General features: G+C 46.6%; 1 protein-coding gene across 6 annotated transcripts in view; it reads right to left on the bottom strand.

The window, feature by feature from the left end:
• KCNAB2 (potassium voltage-gated channel subfamily A regulatory beta subunit 2) overlaps positions 1 to 18,564 on the bottom strand; it is a 104,942-nt gene that overhangs the window by 63,354 nt on the left and 23,024 nt on the right. For 4 of the 6 annotated variants that reach the window (XM_079987141.1, XM_079987145.1, XM_079987143.1 and 1 more), the window contains exons 2-3: positions 6,576 to 6,696; positions 3,888 to 3,929 (exon numbers count right to left, since the gene is read on the bottom strand). In XM_079987141.1, the coding sequence (XP_079843267.1) occupies positions 3,888 to 3,929; positions 6,576 to 6,652 (119 nt within the window). In that variant the 5' untranslated portion in view covers positions 6,653 to 6,696. The remainder of the gene's footprint in view (positions 1 to 3,887; positions 3,930 to 6,575; positions 6,697 to 18,564) is intronic. The other 2 variants (XM_079987144.1, XM_079987146.1) reach the window with 1 other exon arrangement.

Below are 18,564 nucleotides of genomic sequence, written 5' to 3'. Positions count from 1 at the left end.
ATACACATTACCACTTACTCCTGCTCTGCCATGCTTCTGCTGCTGGCGTTTGAAGTCGAGTATGTATGACTCCAGCTACAACCCAGAAGCATCCTGTGGCTCCTGGATGAATGCTCCTGCTGGATGCGCTATCCCACAAGCCAGCTTTCCCCTATCCAAAAACAGAAGCTGCACTGATGCTGAGGTGTGTACAGTTTCAGGAGGCCATTGCACATGCTCAGTCGATAGCTTTGGTGACTTAAGAAATTTGGTGCAGGGAAACAAAGCAGGTGAAGGTCATTGGGTTGCTCCCGCTATAGTCTGTACAGCAATGTAGGATGCAACTTGAAATGCAGCAAGGGGAGGATGATGTTCTAATGTCTATGTAGCCCCAAAGTAACCCAAGTCCTTGTTCCTCCAGCACCCTCCTAGAACACCAACACGGCAACCACAATTCTTCCTTCAAACATCCACTGTTTCCACCCAAGCAGGGATAGGGAACCGGGTTGTTGCATTACAACTCCCAGTACTCCTGACCCTCGGCCGTGCTGGCAGGGTCCCCATCTCTGGGTAAAGCCCTTAATCCTTGACAGGATCAAGGGGTTTATCCCCAACCTGAAGCAAAACCCAATGGAGTGCAAAACGCATTTGCTAACATTCCTTCTCCTGTGTTTCTGTGCTGCTGTCATATGAGACTGTAATTGCCATGGGGCAGGGAACCCCCCCCCCCCCCGCTTCTTGTGCTTATGTTACTCTACTAAAAACAATGCACATAGATGATGTATATTAGTGATTCCAAAACCTATTGAGGCCACTGCCTACTTTGTTCCATAGGTAAAGGTAAAGGACCCCTGGATGGTTAAGTCCAGTCAAAGGCCACTATGGGGTTGCGACACTCATCTCGCTTTCAGGCTGAGGGAGCCAGTGTTTGTCCACAGACAGCTTTCCGGGTCATGTGGCCAGCATGACTAAACTGCTTCTGGTGCAACAGAACACCGTGAAGGAAACCAGAGCGCACGGAAACGCCGTTTACCTTCCCGCTGGAGCGGTACCTATTTATCTACTTGCACTGACATGCTTTTGAACTGCTAGGTTGGCAGGAGCTGGGGCTGAGCAACGGGAGCTCACACCACCATGGGGATTCGAACCACTGACCTTCTGATCGGCAAGCCCAAGAAGGCTCAATGGTTTAGACCACGGCGCCACCCGCATCCCAGCACCCTCTACCCTATTCCATAAAAAAGCATTATTCAAAATAGTTTGCACAATCAGCTACAGAAGATAACACCACAGTTAAATTCAAAGCGGTAACAATTCATTGCACTTCTCTTCAAAATCCAGTTGAAACTATTTCGTTTAATTAATTCACCGGAACCAGTAAACTTGATCCAGTGATACCAGCTTTTCAAAGTCTGATAGACATTTACATCCCAGAGCCCCCTTGGCTGCCCCTTTCCCTCATTCAACTTGTTTTTATTATTGCTTTTTAGCCGACCTGAGCCTGGCCTTGGCTGGGGAGGAAGGGGTATAAATAAAAATTATTATTATTATTAAGTATTATTAGCGCTCCCCAGGTAATCCCCCCCCGGGGGGCATTGCAGCCTACTTTGAGAACCATTGGTGCATATAATAACTAATCATGTTGCATTTGTTCACAGTCAACTGTGAAGCCCCACTGCCCCATGTCCCTCCTGTCGCTGCTGATATTTAAACTGCAGCATCCTTGATGCAGGGACCTTTGCACTCCTGTTTGGGGGTTGTTCCGAAAAGTCTCAGGCACAAGGACGCTATATTAAATAAGATTATTTTAAAATATGAAACAAGGAGGTAAAATTGTAAGTGCCAGGAAACAGCAGGAAAGAAAGTTTTTCTAAGATACTGGACAAGTAGAAACCTGATCATTTGACAGGCTATTTGACTCAGCATCATGCAATATCAGTTGGCATTCATCTAAGTTAACACCAAGCTGGAGACACTCAAGGGTCAATGTAGAGTTGCATTAAATATCTTGTTGCATTCAACATGCTCATTTCCCCCCAATGCAAATAGCAGCTCCAGGAGAGGAGGGTTTATCAGGTTTAGATTCCCCTGCCCACCAGTTCTGATCCTGCCCAAAGGCCCCATGTGGCAGCTATTTCTATTTTAAAAATATTTGTTAAATGGACAATAAATGTAAAAGCGCATTTCACATCATGCAACATGGCCTTTGAGCCAACTGAAACAAACCAATGCATCAATAATCAGTTTAAACCATACTTTATGGGTTTAAAACACACCTAAAGTGCTGGACGGGAGTCACCCTATCCTACAGCAGCAGAGCAGACAAAGTCCTTTACACGTGCAGATTCAATTTCCCCTTCAAATTTGCAGTACACTTTGTCCTCACTCAGGTAAGCTAAACCATGGCATTGCAGTAGGCAAGCAAACTGTCAGGCTCCCAGAGAGGAGATTGCAGCCACCTTTCTCCCCACAGAATGCTTTTGCTGCTGTGCTACACTGAGTTAAGTTGTGGTTTGGCTTAGCACATTGTCCAAATCTGGGCTCGTGGTTTTAGCTCTCTCAGCCAGACCTGAGCTGCAAACCATAGGGCAAACTTTGCTTACTAGCTTGTGGTTTGTCTGGAGGAAGCAAAACTATGAGCCAGGGTTCAGGAGGGCTGTGTGGTTGCCTGGTAAGGTAAAGGTAAAGGTACCCCTGCCCGTACGGGCCAGTCTTGACAGACTCTGGGGTTGTGCACCCATCTCACTTAAGAGGCCAGGGGCCAGCGCTGTCCGGAGACACTTCCGGGTCACGTGGCCAGCGTGACATCGCTGCTCTGGCCAGAGCCAGAGCCAGAGCCAGAGCCGCACACGGAAACGCCGTTTACCTTCCCGCTGGTAAGCGGTCCCTATTTATCTACTTGCACCCGGAGGTGCTTTCGAACTGCTAGGTTGGCAGGCGCTGGGACCAAGCAGCGGGAGCGCACCCCGCCGCAGGGATTCGAACCACCGACCTTTCGATCGGCAAGCCCTAGGCACTGAGGCTTTAACCCACAGCGCCACCTGCGTCCGTGGTTGCCTGGTATTTGTTTGCAAATTGGCAGCTAACGTTTTCTTCCTTTGGGTGAAAAGGGTGATGCCGGCCACCCTACTTTGAGGACCTGGACACATTCTAAGCAGACAATACACTATTTACATCTCTAAATAGCTGCCACTTTGAAAGCAGGTTTTCCTTAAGAATGGCTGCCAACTTGATTGGTCGAGCATTTTCCCTGGGAAACGAAGACCCCAACCACCACCACTCCTTGGCACTGGTACAAATTTATTTATTTACTTATTACTTTATTTACTTATTGAATTTGTATACTGCCCTATTCCCCGCAGGTCTCAGGGCAGTTCACAAGATAAAATCACAAGATAAAACATAACATACATAATAAAAATATAGACAAGAACAAGAATAACCCGATAATCAGATCCACATTGAAGTGAAGAGACCATCAGGCATATAAATCAGAGAGGGAGCCAGTTTGCCTCTGAAGGATGAGCAGACACAGCATCAAAAGAGGCCCTCCAAGATGATTACGCCATCCTTGGAGCCATACAAGCAGGTATTTTGGGAATATTTCGGTACACCCCTCAAAATACTGTAAAAAATAAGTTTGCAACATCATTTCCCTGAGCATTTCACAACTGGGTAGTAGCAGGCATTCAAAGAGGATCATTATTTTCCTCCCCCTCCGAAAAGAAAATGGAGATGTGGTGATGAAAGATACACCTATTGCATTTCTGCCTCCGACACAGCAGGTGGAAGAGCGACTCTGGGCGGTGGAGGGAGAGATTTGAAGTTAACCACAATGAACCAACAGCTACCTGTCCACAGACACCTTGACTCAGGTGCATTGAGAAAAGAAACGCTGGTGCCATTACCTGTAAAATTGGAGCTGTCTTTTGGGACTCCCGTAGCGAGCACTTCCGAAAGCAGAAGGGAGAGAAAGAAGAAAAGATCCACAAGTCACAGTAAAAAGAAACCAGCGCGTGCACACAAACACAAAGTAGACCTCTCTGGGATCCCAGTCAAAGATTCATTGCTTATGTACTTCCTCTTTCTGTTAGGGTCCTGCTTGTCTACTTCTTTGTTACAACGGCGCCACCAAGTGGAAGAGGTTTGCACTTCCCTGTAAATTTGACTTCGCAAATCTTTACGTTTGCAGAGATCGTCATTCCAGTGCGTGTTTGCTGCTCACCTGCACAGGGTCTTGGACCTAACTGCATGGAGGGCCGGGAGGAGGGACCTGCGTAGGAAGGGCAGTTGGCACAAGTTGCACAGCAAACCAAAGAAAGGGGTTTTCACATCCGCCTCCCAGGTTTTAGACTTAGGAGTGGTAGGAACTCTTGTCCAAACAAACAGCCAGCAAAAAGTGAGAAGTGGGAAAACCTCACTGCAGGAAAAATTCAGCACAGGTGTAAATCTTATCAGCACACCTGCTTGCAATCACCCCTAGTCGGCTTCGCTTCTCACTTTAGGACAGTGATGGCCAAACTTGGCCCGCCAGCTGTTTTGGGACTACAATTCCCATCATCCCTGACCACTGGTCCTGTTAGCTAGGGATGATGGGAGTTGTAGTCCAAAAACAGCTGGAGGGCCAAGTTTAGCCATCACTGCTTTAGGAAAAAAATTCTGCTGGCAAGAACTGCTCTGTAGTGGAACAGATGACCACAGAAGGCAGGGGACTCTCCTCTGTTGGAGGTTTTTAAGCAGAGGTTGGATGGCCATCTGTCAGGGATTCTTTGCTGCATGGCAGAGTGGGTTGACTACATGGGGGTCCCTTCCAACTCTATAATTCTACGATCCTTCCCCTCTCTTCTGTTCTCTGCAAGCAAACTTCAGATGGTAAGATGCTTGGAGCACAGAGAGGATGCCCACAAAGGAGCTTTAAGGATGCTCCACCCTTTAAGTATTCTGTTATGTTGCATTGCCCCCAACACACACTTGGTCCTCTTATGTGGAGTGGAACTGAACAAAGGAGGGGCGGGGGCGGGGAATAGATCCCAAAGTCTACAAAAGATTGCACGATGCAGGGGAATCCCTTTAGCACCACCTTTCACTTCTGCCAGAAGTATTCAGAAACCCCGTCAACATTTCCGACAGTAAACAGCACTTTCAGCTTCCTGAAGATGCTGGAAGCATGACCTCTGTCAATAATGACCACTCCCTCCACCGGCAATCTCAGGGGGTGAGTACAGAAAGAAGTGGAGTCAAAAACAGGGCAACTGAGATACAAGAGCTTCCTCAGGAGAACCCTGCTTCCCCATTAAGCCCCAAGCCACAGTTTTGGCGCCACCACAGAAGAAGCCATGCCTCTGTGTCCAGCATCAGCCTCCCTCCTACCTTGGTCTCTTGTCCCCCATCCTAGGATGATGGGACATCCAGCCAGGTGATGTGGAAAAAGGCCCACCTGTTTGTCTCTATGGCAACCTCTTTGGACATGTAAATGGAAGTACTTAACCAGCCAACCAAGGCTATTACCTTAACAAAGGAACCGATCTGATTGGGTCACCAGCTTCCTCTTGTAGATTCTAACAGCACAGTAACAGGATCACAGCTTTGGAAGGGATCCATAGGTATCATCCACACTGCCCCCACCTCCAAACTTCTAACAATACATTTCCAAGTCTGGTTCCCAGTTTGCAAATCATGGTTTGCAAGGTCTCAACATTCCCACTGACCTACGACCCGACGTTACTCAAAAGTTTGCATGCCATCCAAGATGATTCGGTTGAAGATGCACATTTACTGGAGCAATTTTGTTCGAAATGAAGGATCTTGTGGAACAATAGCCTACGATTCATGTCAACATTTGGCAGAGGCATTATCCAATATTCAACTATGATGAAAGAGAAAGCTGGTGGGCGGCCCTTAATTCACATCCAGGGCCAATGACTGTCAGAATTAGAGCTGGGTTGCTGGGGAGAAGTTCAGAAATCAATGGAATGACATTAAGAACCAATGGAGATTTTTCTACATATATGGTGTCCTTGTTCTGGGATGACAATATTTTGGAGTAAAGTTCTTAAGGTTTTTTAAAAGAAGAAGAAGAAGAAAGCTCTAAGTAATGTATCTTTAGACCCAGAGGCAGTTTTGACCACCTTTCTGAACTTGCGGGGAAGCATATACTGACACTCATAATATGCCTAGTTTATGAGTTAAAAGAAGAAGCTAGTATTGACTTTTAGTATTGGAGTACTTAGTGCTGGGGTTACAATCTACAGCAGGATCACACTCATTCCACACTAAATATAAAATGATGCACCCGAGGAATCCAAACTTTACTCATGGAGAGGCGGAAAGGGGCCCTTTTTTCCAAAGCGTTGAAGACCTTACTCAGCCTCTCCTGTGACTTCTGAGATTTCAGAAAACAGCAATCAGACACTGTTCACTGTTCACTGTTCACATGGTCTAGAAACCTGACACCCCCCCAAAAAAAACCCCAAAGTGGAAACCATCAGAAAACTGATAGAATCTGCATTCAGTACCATGACCTTTCCTGCAAAACTGTGGTTTCCCCAATGCTTTTATCTAGCCCTGGAAAGTAGGAAAATGTGTCTGAAGCTCACCTGTAGATCATGCCTGGGGAGCCCGTCTGCCTGTTCGAGAATCTAGCCGGAGAGTCCGTGGTGGATTCCGGATACATGGAGCCCAGCCTCCCGGTTCCAGTTCAAGTTTTTTCAACACCCACTAAAGGAAGCAGGGAAGATAAAGAGAGAGGAAGAACAGAGTTAGGCAATGCGTATACCAGCCCATCAGCTTACACAACAGAGACCAAGGATTGCCATTATCTTCCCCTTGCTTCTAGGCTGTTGTCCTCCTCATGAAGATGGGTGCCACACACAAGACAGGTCTCACTTTCACCCTAAGATCCACTGCATAAAATTGTATTGAACTGGCAGAGAAGAAGGGAGGAGGAAGAGGATCCCAATGAGGAGTGTAACCGTGACTGGGACAAGCTGGGGATGAAGGAGAGGTTGGTGTAGGAAGTACTCATGGGGTGATGGAGGATGGAGAGGGGATGGGGGTCAGTGCACAGGAACCAGAGCAGAAGGACCCATCACCTGTGCCAGAGGAGCTCCTTTCTTCCCAAACACGGCAGGGTCTAAGGCATAGGGAGCAGCAGGAGGGAAGCTCCAGGAGGCTGAGGCAGGCAAGAGCATCCAGCCCAGCTTCCTAGATGCTCAGGTGGGGCTTGCTAGCTCTGGGAGGAAGGGTGTGATTCCTCAGCTGCAGTAGGCTCAGGACAGGTGAGGGTCACCTGCCTTGTCAAGCCCAGATGCTGCCATCAGCAGGCAAAGTACACAAGGGAAGCAGAGCTGAGCTGCTGTGTCTGTTCAACTTCCCATGTTGGTTGGACCATGGCTTGGATGGTCCAGGGAGCTCTTCATGACTGTGCTTGTGTGGGACTAATCTCCATGCGCCCTGGCCCTTGGATCAGCTGCAGGGGTAGGAACCTGGTCTCACTGGACTTTCGAGCTGTTAGGCTTCCAGACTACATGCTAGCATCTGTTGTGGAACTGTACACACCAGCAAGACCTGCCGTCAGGTATCCTGTGGTTCAGGACAAAAACAAACAAATAAACTCCCTGCATATCTAAAGCCAGTGCCTCAAGGCAAGAGTAACACTATGCCTTTCTCCCAGAAGTGCTACATGCAAGGGTTTTTTTTTGTTTATATGGAAGAATGACACAAAAGCTATTGCTTGCATACACTCTTCTGGCAGCCGGAAGCAAGATTTTTTTCATAATTCTAATGCCTCCATCTGCATAACAGCCAGATTGACTTGCAGAAAAGTGCAAAGGGGTAGGCAGGTTCGTTCAGCAGGAGATTTCAGCTGCTAATTACTTAACTTTATGGTTAATTTAGCCCAGCGGACGAAGTGGGGAAGTTGTGCCAGAGCCATCTGTGTAGATCATGAGGAGGCCTAGCGACATTGAAAGGCTGTTTGTCACTTAAAATAATAATAATTCTCAGTTCAAGAAACAGATATTCTACAAGACCCAGCTTCACTTAAAAGAAGACCTTGCTTGTTTTTGTTTTATTTTATTTTTCATTCCTGGTTGCGCATACAGCAATGCTGATTTAGCAATCAGCGGTCGACGCATCTCTTTCTGTGTTTGTTCTCTTTTTCGTTCAGATTTTGCAAGCCCTCATTCTGTACAAATGTTTCCATTTAAAAAGAACCTTCAAAAACCCACCACGTAACTCAATTCCCCGTTATTGCTAAAAACAGCGCAGCAATTGAGAATAAATTAACCAGGCAAGCAGCAGTATGAAAAGCATGAAAGAGGTGGGTGGTTGTGTGGGTGGGTGGAGGCATGTCAGGGAAAAGGATTAAAGCAGAAAACCATTTAAGGATTGTAACAGATTTAAGGTGCCAGGAATATCAAACCAGGAAATCTGGTGGCTGGACTCGAGTGCTTCACCTGCCATATCACCACAGTAGATGGCCACAAGAGGGAGCTGTTGGTCCCTTAACTGCTCCTGAGCGCCATCGAGGTGGCTGGCTGAAGGAGGTATTGCACCCTGTCTGACTTAAGCGGGCTTTCTTTTCAGCTGACACAAAGGCCCAACAAGGATATTGTAGAGTTGGAAAAAGGTTCAGTAAAGGGCAACCAAAATGATGGAGGGGATGGATTGAGGCACCTATAAGGAAAGGTTACAGCATTTAGGGCGGGCATAGGCAAACTCGGCCTTCCAGCTTTGAGACTACAACTCCCATCATCCCTGACCACTGGTCCTGTTAGCTAGGGGCGATGGGAGCTGTAGTCCCAAAACATCTGGAGGGCCGAGTTTGCCTATGCCTGATTTAGGGCTTTTTGTTTGGGTCCCCAGATGTTGTTGGACTACAACTCCCATCATCTCTGAGCTCTGACCTTGCTAGCTAGGGGTGATGGGAGTTGTAGTTCAACAACATCTGGGGACTCAGAGGTTGAGAAAGGCTGGTTTAGAGAAAAGAAGAGTAAGAGGAGACATAAAGCATAGAGGTCAGCTATGGAACTCCCTCCTGCAGGAGGCAGTGATTGGCACCAACTTAGATGGTTTTAAAAGAGGATTGGGGAAATTTATGGAGGAGGATGGGGCTATCATTGGCTGCTGGACTTGATGGCCCATTGGCTTCAATCAGGAATGTTTGGACCTCCAAACTGGGCCTCCCTCCTGGCCTGCTGGAATTGTGTTCTCCGCTAAGGCTCCGCTCATCACAAATTCTCCCTGCTCTCTCCTCCCGAGACAGCCAGGAGCCTCTGCCTCTAAAATAAGACATTGCTGAAACGAGGACAGAAAGCAGAACCCTGAGCAAAGGGGTTGGGTGACAGGAGGAGAGAGACTCCTGCCTCCTGCTGCTTCAAGGATCCTGGGTTGTGCCAAGGTGAGATCACAGGACAAAAGCAAAAACAAAGCAAAACAAAAAACCTCACGTCTTCTTCACCGGCACATGTAGCTCAGAGAAAACGAAAAACGGGTCTGCAAGCCAATCTTTAGCAGCAGCAATGCACAGCTTCGAATTTCTGCAAGAAATTTATACACGGCATCTATGGCGATACACACCCTCTCCAATTATTTTGAATTACTTGATGTATATACTAATGAGTGCCTTTTTTTTTTTTTGTATTGCCAGGGACATCACCCCTTCTGATGTTCCAACTCTGTTTTTATATTCTCCAACCTCCTTGGGACTTTCTGGTAAACGGTAAATACAATATTATTTAAATACATAATGATGATGATTTTCAGTTACCTGCCCCTGAGAAGCCACTTTTGCTGTTTTGTCCCCAGGGGAGATGATGGGTCGCTAGAAGTAGTTTCTTTAATATAATAATAATAGTACTCCCAAACACTTAACATACATTATCTCTGCAAGCTTCACAACGGCCTCAAAAGGTAGGCCAGCATGAATCAATTCTTGCGTGGAAATTGCATGGATAAGAGAATAGTGGCTTCTCTAAACCCACCCAGTGAGTCAGTGGTAGAGGTGAGATTCCTGGCTCACATACCCCTGTAACACACCAGAAGGATTATTTATTTGGTTCGGGCATGCTGTTTTATTGCATTACATTTTAATTTTCAAACACACTGTTAAGAGAAGAGGATGGGGGCAGAAATGAAAAGGAAGGAGCTCCCAAACAAGCCTGATATTTAGCATGAATAAGCAGAGTCTTTGAAACGAAAGAAGAAATCGTGCAGCTAAGCTTGCAGCCGCCATAATACAGAGGCAGGAGAATTAGCTAACCACCCAATTTTTCTGCAGTTGTGAAAAGGAAGTGCTTTCTTCTGGGATTGAGACAGACATGAGAGGTTCCAGAAAGCAAAGCAGGAGAAAAGGATGTGGCAGCCCAGTGGCAGATAATACTGTTATGCAGATCTATAGTGTGGCCACACTTGGTTGAAACTGGAGGAAGGACAGTTTTTCACTCACTCTCATAACATTGAAACTCGTGGATATCCAATGAAGCCGAGTGTTGGAAGGTTCAGGACCATGGGTAGGCAAACTAAGGCCCGGGGTCCAGATCTGGCCCAATCACCTTCTATATCCGGCCCGAGGATGGTCTGGGAATCAGCGTGTTTTTACATGGGTAGAATGTGTCCTTTTATTTAAAATGCATCTCTGGGTTATTTGTGGGGCCTGCCTGGTGTTCTTACATGAGTAGAATGTGTGCTTTCATTTAAAATGCATCTCTGGGTTATTTGTGGGGCATAGGAATTTGTTCATTATTTTTTCCTTCAAAATATAGTCCGGCCCCCCACAAGGTCTGAGGGACAGTGGATCGGCCCCCTGCTGAAAACGTTTGCTGACTCCTGGTTTAGGACAGATAAAAGAAAGGACTTCATCACATTGCACAAACTGTGGAACTCACTGCCACAGGAGGCTGGGATGACCACCTACTTGGACGGCTGTAAAAGAGGGCTAGACATATTCATGGGGGAGAGGGCTATTATCCATGGCTGCTAACCACAATGGCTACGCTCTGCCTCCATGGTCAGAGGTAGCGATGCTTACAAATACCAGTTGCTAGAAACCTCAGGAGGGGAGTGTGGTCTTGAGCTCAAATCCCTTTTGCCATCTGGTTGGCCACTGTGAGAAGACGATGCTGGACTAGATGGGCCCCCTTTGGCCTGATGCAGGAGGCTTGTCAGTCCTCTGCATCTCCAAGTATGGCTGACAAAGGCACTTCTCTGAAACCTTGCCCGTTAGTGTATACAGTACTGATTTAGAACCTATGTGAACTTAAAAGAAGGACCACAGCTCAGTGGGAGAGCAGGTGCTTGCATGCAGAAGGCCCTGGGTTCAATCCCTGGCATCTCCAGAAAAGGTTGGGATTTCCGTCGGCCAGAAATCCTGGAGAGCCATTGCCAGCTTTAAGAGGGTGACCGTGCTCCTAGAGCTTCTGAAAGCATTCCCCCCCCCCAAGGAGGCCACCACCCATGCCCCTAGCTACTAACATGCCCCTTTAAGATCAACTGGAGACACAAATGGTATCAGACCAATAGCACCTACGTATTGTGTTATGATATGGGTTAAAGCCACACAGTTTACGAAAATCAACTACCAAGCAAGAATTGAACTGACAGCAGATTGATCAGGGTATAATAATAACCCACTGTCAATCAACAACATGTAAACAAATGTGTGTGTGTATGTATATACATATGTGTATATGTGTGTGTGTATACACACCATATTTTTCGCCCTATAGGATGCACCGGCCCATAGGACGCACCTAGTTTTTTGGGGGGGAAATCAAGGGGAAAAATTTTATTTCCCCCCCAGGTTTGTGCAGCCATCCCCAAGCTAGAAGACGGAGACAGAGCGCTCCGTCTCCCTCTTCTGCCTTCAGGGACAGCCTCTCTAGCCTCCGTGGGGCAGCGGCTTGCCCCGCTGTCCCCCGAGCTTGAGGGCTGGCGATGGGGAGAAGCAAGCTTGCTTCTCCCCCCCGCCAGCCTCCAGACCAGGTCCGGGAATAGCGGGGTGGTGGCGCTCCGCCTCCCCGCTATCCCCCGAGTTTGTGGGGCTGGCGGGGGGGGGGGGGAGAAGCAAGCTCCAGATCAGGTTGGGGAACAGCTGTCCCCTGAGCTTTTGGGCTGCAGGCTGCTGCCCGCAAGCTTTGCGAGCCCGCGGGACCTCCCGCCGGGCTTGCAAGGCTTGCGGATAGCTTCCTGAAGCCTGGAGAGCGAGAGGAGTCGGTACTCACCGACCCCTCTCGCTCTCCAGGCTTCAGCGAAAGCCTGCATTCGCCCCATAGGACGCACACACATTTCCCCTTCATTTTTGGAGGGGAAAAAAGTGCGTCCTATAGGGCGAAAAATACGGTACGTATATATATATATATATATATATATGTGTGTGTGTGTGTGTGTGTGTGTGTTTGTGTGTGTGTATATATGTGTGTGTGTGTGTATATATATATTTGTGTGTGTGTGTGTATACACACACACACATTATCATTAACCAGACAGTAGGTGAAAAGGAAATGAATGATGATGAGACTGACTTATCAGAAACTGGACTCTGAAATGCAAATGAATTGCAAGTAACTAGGATGTTAGGACATTATAAGCACACACATACACACAAAAAACAAGCACTTCGGTGTAGTATAACTGAACTGACTTGGGGATAACTTCATTGGTGCCTTTTTTATAAAGAATTTTTTGAATATAAGAGTAACCAATCAACAGAGCATGGGGCTTGTGCATCGTGACCTAGTGCTTGATTTGACCCACCTGAGGGGCGCTGGGCAATTTAATACTGCAACCCAGAGAAGGAATCTAAAGCAGCCTTGGCCCCACTTTTGAGCTGCAATATGAACAGCAGACTATGTTGCAAGGCCGTTGTAAGTGATTCTGTTGTAAAGTAGAAGGTGTGCAGAGGAGGGTGACCAGAATGATCAAGGGTCTGGAAGCTAAGGCCTGCGAGGAATGGTTGAGGGAGCTGGGAATGTTTAGCCTGGAGAAGAGAAGACAGAGAGGTGATATGATGGCCACCTTCAAATATCAGAAAGGCTGTCACAAGGAAGATTGCTTTTCACTGCTCTGAAGGGTACATCCCGAACTGACGGATTCAAATTACAAAAAAAGGAGATTATGGCTAAACATTAGGAGGCACTTTCTGATGGCAAGAGTTGTTTGACAGGGGAACTGACTCCAACTGTAAAGGAGATGAATTTATTTGACCCTATCTACATCAAGGTATATTCTATCTTTATCACCAAACTCCGAATATAATTGCACATTGTATTAATTAACATTATTTTTTAATATATCAGTGGCCATGTGATAATTTTAGCTTATAAATTTTATTGTTTAATGTCTTAACTTGTATATTAAGGTACTTTTATAGCTCTGTTTAGAATAGGTAATGTCTTGATAATATATATGTTTTAAGTTTTTTGTATTAATCCAGTATATTTTCTTTTAATTTTTGAATGATTCTGTATACATTGCGGTGGCCTTTGGCAATGTGCAATAAAACAAACTGACTGACTGACTGACTGACTGACTCCCTCGGAAGGTGATGGACCCTCCTTCACTGGAGGCTGTTAAACAGAGGTTGGATGGAGGCTGTTAAACAGAGGTTGGATGGATTCTATAGCTGTAATTTCTGCATTGCAGAGGGTGGGACTAGATGAACCTTGGAGGTACCAGCCTATACTGCAATTCTACGGTTCTATTATTCTACTCTATCTCAGAAGAATCCTCAAACCTGTAATATGGGCGTAAGTGTGGACTACAATGCGGGATTATTATTATACTTTGTCTCAGGGGTCCAAATAACTTGGCTGGTCTTGGGTTTCATATACTTGGGGTGCAGCCCCTGGCAGCAAAACCGCCTGGCTCTGCTAGTGGCTTACAGGAGGCCCATGAGTATGCAATAGATGACTGAGCAGCCGCTTCCAAATTCTGCACTTTCAGAGGCTCCTTCACACATTGAAACTCCAACTCAGCAGGATGAGTCATTTTGGTTTCATTCTAAATACTGTTTTTATAACATTGTAAGATTTCTTTTTCTTTTACAGGCTTCCTTTTTTTATTGCGCGTTCATGATGGTTTCCTGCTTTCGAAACCATTTGCACCCGTTAAAAGTTCCAGGGCAAAAACGCTGCTCCATTTCCAATCATTGCACGCCATATACCACCCTGCCAAAATCCTGTAACATTTTTTTTTACAGCATGAATGCTCTGGTTTGTTTACTGCCCTGAATTTAGTTGTGCAGGATGAGAGGTGCCCTTCGAGATGGCACAAAAATGCACTTACACTGGGGAAGCATCACAGAGCAACTATTAAAGAAGGATGACGTACCAAAGCCAACACCATTTCCTGTGCCAATTTTCTGTATTGTAATGCAATATGTGAAAACCAATAAAAAAAAGCAAAGAAGAAGAAGAAGAAGGAGGAGGAGGAGGGGGAGGATGTGTGGTTGGTTCAGTATAAACCTACTGCTAGTATTGCATTCATGAATGGTGGCAGAATATAGTAAAGGTAAAGGGACCCCTGACCATTAGGTCCAGTCGTGACCGACTCTGGGGTTGCGGCATTCATCTCGCTTTATTGGTCGAGGAAGCCAGCGTACAGCTTCCGGGTCGTGTGGCCAGCATGACTAAACCGCTTCTGGCGAACCAGAGCAGCGCACAGAAATGCCGTTTACCTTCCCGCCGGAGCGGTACCTATTTATCTACTTGCACTTTGAGGTGCTTTCGAACTGCTAGGTTGGCAGGAGCAGGGACCGAGCAATGGGAGCTCACCCCGTCATGGGGATTCGAACCACCGACCTTCTGATCGGCAAGTCCTAGGCTCTGTGGTTTAACCCACAGCACCACCCGCATCCCTTGGTGGCAGAATATATCCCCCCCCAAAAAAAAAACAGATCTGGAGGGGCCACACTTCATAGTGTTAAGTTTTGTTTGTATCAATTTATTGGTAAACTGCACAGGGGACCTTTTAAGAATGCAAGGAGAGCCTGCTGGGTCAGGCCAATGGCCCATCTAGTCCAGCCTCCTGTTCTCACAGTGGCTGACCAGATGCCTGGGAGAAGCCCACAAGCAGGATTCGCACACAAGACTCCTCTCTCTTCCTGTGGTTTCCAGCAGCTGGTATTTAGGAGCATTGCTGCCTCCAGTTGTGGAGGCCGAGCAGAGCCTGTTGGAAGTTTCAGGACAGATAAAAGAAAGGACTTCTTCATGCAGGGCATATTAAAACTATGGCACAGTGATGGCCGCCAACGTGGATGGCTTGAAAAGAGGACTGGATAAAGTCAATGACTAGTCTCTACAATGGCTATGTTCTGCCTCTATGGTTGGAGGCTGCAGTGCTTCTGAATACCACTTGCTTTGCCACCTGGAACGTAAACCATGCTGTATCTACACAAAAACACACACACTCTGTCCATGAGAATTTCACCCAAATTTTATCTGGCCCCTGCTCATTTTCGAACACTATTATACTAGTATTATTGTTATAATTAATATTTGTATATTGCCCTATCTCCACAGGTCTCGGGGCGGTTCACAACATAAAATCGCAACGTAAAAACACAAAATATATAATGGAAATAAAAACAAGAACAAGCCAATAACCCACCCAACACATTTAGTTTCTCATTATTATTTATACCCTGCCCATCCGACATATATAAAAACATAATAAAACTATACAGGGCTGCCTTCAGGTGTCTTCTAAAGGTTGGATAGTTACTTATCTCCTTGGCTCAGGGGTCGCGTGACTCCATACCCTCCAAGCTTTCTCTGATGAAAATAGGGACGTCCTAAGAAAAAGTGGGACTATCTAGGATCAAATCAGAAACCAGGACGGCTTCTGTAAATCCAGGACTGTCCCTGGAAAATAGGGGCACTTGGAGGGTCTGTGTTTATGAAAATAATTAGATACCACTGTTCATAAAAAGAGGGGGGGGGGGCGAGGAATCCAAGCAGTTTACAACCAGTCATTAGTTTCCTGCACATTAAGTATGAATGGTGGGTAAAGTTTGCCCCTGCTGACCTGGGAGCTTCAAGTTTCTCAGCATCCTGATTTTAAGGCCATTACGGCCAGCTTCAGTTTCATCAGGTTAAAAGCTTCTGCCAAGGAAATCCAGCACGGCTACAGCTCCCTCAGAGAGAGGGGTCTTTAGGCCAAGGAGAGGGAGCGGCGAAGATGCCCTGGGTTGAAAGGCGTCATGGAAAAAGAGACTCACAGAGACAGTGTTCTTCCTGAGTTCACTCCAGGATAGGGACATATTGTTACACAAACCGCAATCTCCAAGTGGCGAGTGTTTCTTGGAATGAAGGTTGGCGGAGACTGTGGTGTCTTTAGTACGAATGGTTTTATTAGCACATATATAGAAGCTGAGCCTTGGAGGGATGGGCTCACAGCTTTAATACCTTCAACCGACTTTGCTTCCTCATTCAGTTTCCAGAGAAGCACCAAGTCATAGTTCTTTGGGTCCAGTACAGAGCAAGGCCTGCCCTCCATCTTCCAACATCAACCAAAAATCACGCACGGAACATCTGGCAATTGTTCTTCACCTTATGAGGTGATGTCACTTCCCATTAGGTGGGGAGAGTTACCCCCCAATTATCTCTATGGCAACAGATAGAAGAAGAAGAAGAAGAAGAAGAAGAAGAAGAAGAAGAAGAAGAAGAAGAAGTTTTATTTATACCCCGCCCTCCCCAGCCAAGACCAGGCTCAGGGCGGCTAACATCAGGCATAAAACAATTGATTAAAATACAACTTAAAAACAAGATTAGACTAGAACATTAAAATGCAGTCTCATTTCAGTAGAAACTCATATCAAAAACTTTTTGGGGTTGAAAACAACAAATCTTCAACATCTTTCTAACGTAAATGACAGTACTGAACTGGCCAGGGTCTAGCTGGGCTGGTTTGCTCTTACAGAGTCTACGCTTACCTACGCAGGGTCACAGGTTTGGAAGGGACCCATGGGCACCATCCAGACTGCCCCTCCAAAACTTAAAACACAATGAACCTGTCTAATATCAGTCTATTTGATCTACTCTTGACTGCTAAAAGTTCTTTCCCAGCCCGAAACTTGGAGATGCCTTGGACTCCAGTGCTGCTCTGCTGTGGAGAACAAGATCATCTTGAGATGACCATGCTGTAAGATCTGGACTCCCTCCATCTAAATTCAGGTGTAAATAGGTGACTAAATTGTATTTCCTTAAAGCTACGACAGCCTCTGCCGTGTCTTCAATTCTTCAGAGGAGCACAGACCCTGCTTGGCAGAGATTGGGATGTTGTTTGGGGTATTTTTCAAGAGAGAAACAGGTACAGTGGTACCTCGGGTTACATACGCTTCAGGTTACAGACGCTTCAGGTTACAGATTCCGCTAACCCAGAAATAGTACCTTGGGTTAAGAACTTTGCTTCAGGATGAGAACAGAAATTGTGCTCCGGCAGCACGGCAGCAGCGGGAGGCCCCATTAGCTAAAGTGGTGCTTCAGGTTAAGAACAGTTTCATGTTAAGAACGGACCTCCGGAACGAATTAAGTACTTAACCCGAGGTACCACTGTACTCACCCAAACTATCTCCTGTCCAAGGGAGCAGCAAGTGGTGGGAAGGAATGAGTTAGGGACTTTGGGAGAGACCCATGCAGAGCTTATATGAGGCTTGGGGCAGGAGTCCCTGGTCAGCTGGCACGGTGCATTCTTGGCATGGCAATGTAATTCTGGCAGGCCCCTGGTGGCACCCTCTTCACCCCAGCTGGCTTAGCCCTCTGAGTCATGGGTAAATGTACCCAGCTACCCTCCTGCTTCTGTGTGCGTCTTGCCCATGTCCCAAGCATTAACCGCCTCTAAGCTTCAGTAGCTTGCATATAAATGAAGCCTGATTCCTTCTGCCAAAGGTCCTATCCCAGCAGAGTTTCCCAAGGCAACAAATATGGAGACAAAAGCATGCTCACTGCTAGCCATTTTTATATTCTGACCCTAGCGGGGAGGAGGCTGGCATGGAGAAAAGTCAGCGTCCAATTCAACACCATCCAGACTTTTTGGGGGTTTACCTCCTACACAGGATGTGAATACTTAATGCAATTCCTCGCTCACGGGAGGAAACTTAACAAAGGTATTAGAATCTTTTCTTTGCCAGCTGAACGGGAGCCAGCAGTGTGATGCTGCTGCTAAACAAGCTAATGCAATCTTCACTGCATTAAGAGAAGCAGAGTGTCCAGCTCACAAGGAGTAATAATTCTATTCTGTTCTGTGCTAGTCAGGCTGCAATCTGGAGAGCTGTGCCCAGCTCTGGGCACCGTATTTTAAGAAAGATATTGACAATATACAGTGGTACCTTGGGTTACAGATGCTTCAGGTTACAGACTCCGCTAACCCAGAAATAGTACCTTGGGTTAAGAACTTTGCTTCAGGATGAGAACAGAAATTGTGTGGTAGCGGCGCAGTGGCAGCGGGAGGCCCCATTAGCTAAAGTGGTACCTCAGGTTAAGAACAGTTTCAGGTTAAGAACAAACCTCCAGAATGAATTAAGTTCTTAATCTGAGGTACCACTGTACTGCACGTTCTTTGAGTGGGGATTGGGGGGGGGGGTGGTTG

The sequence above is a fragment of the Podarcis cretensis genome (assembly GCF_951804945.1).
Source record: "Podarcis cretensis genome assembly, chromosome: 8".
Classification (NCBI taxonomy): Eukaryota; Metazoa; Chordata; class Lepidosauria; order Squamata; family Lacertidae; genus Podarcis; species Podarcis cretensis.
This window is presented reverse-complemented; position numbering and strand designations above follow the sequence as displayed.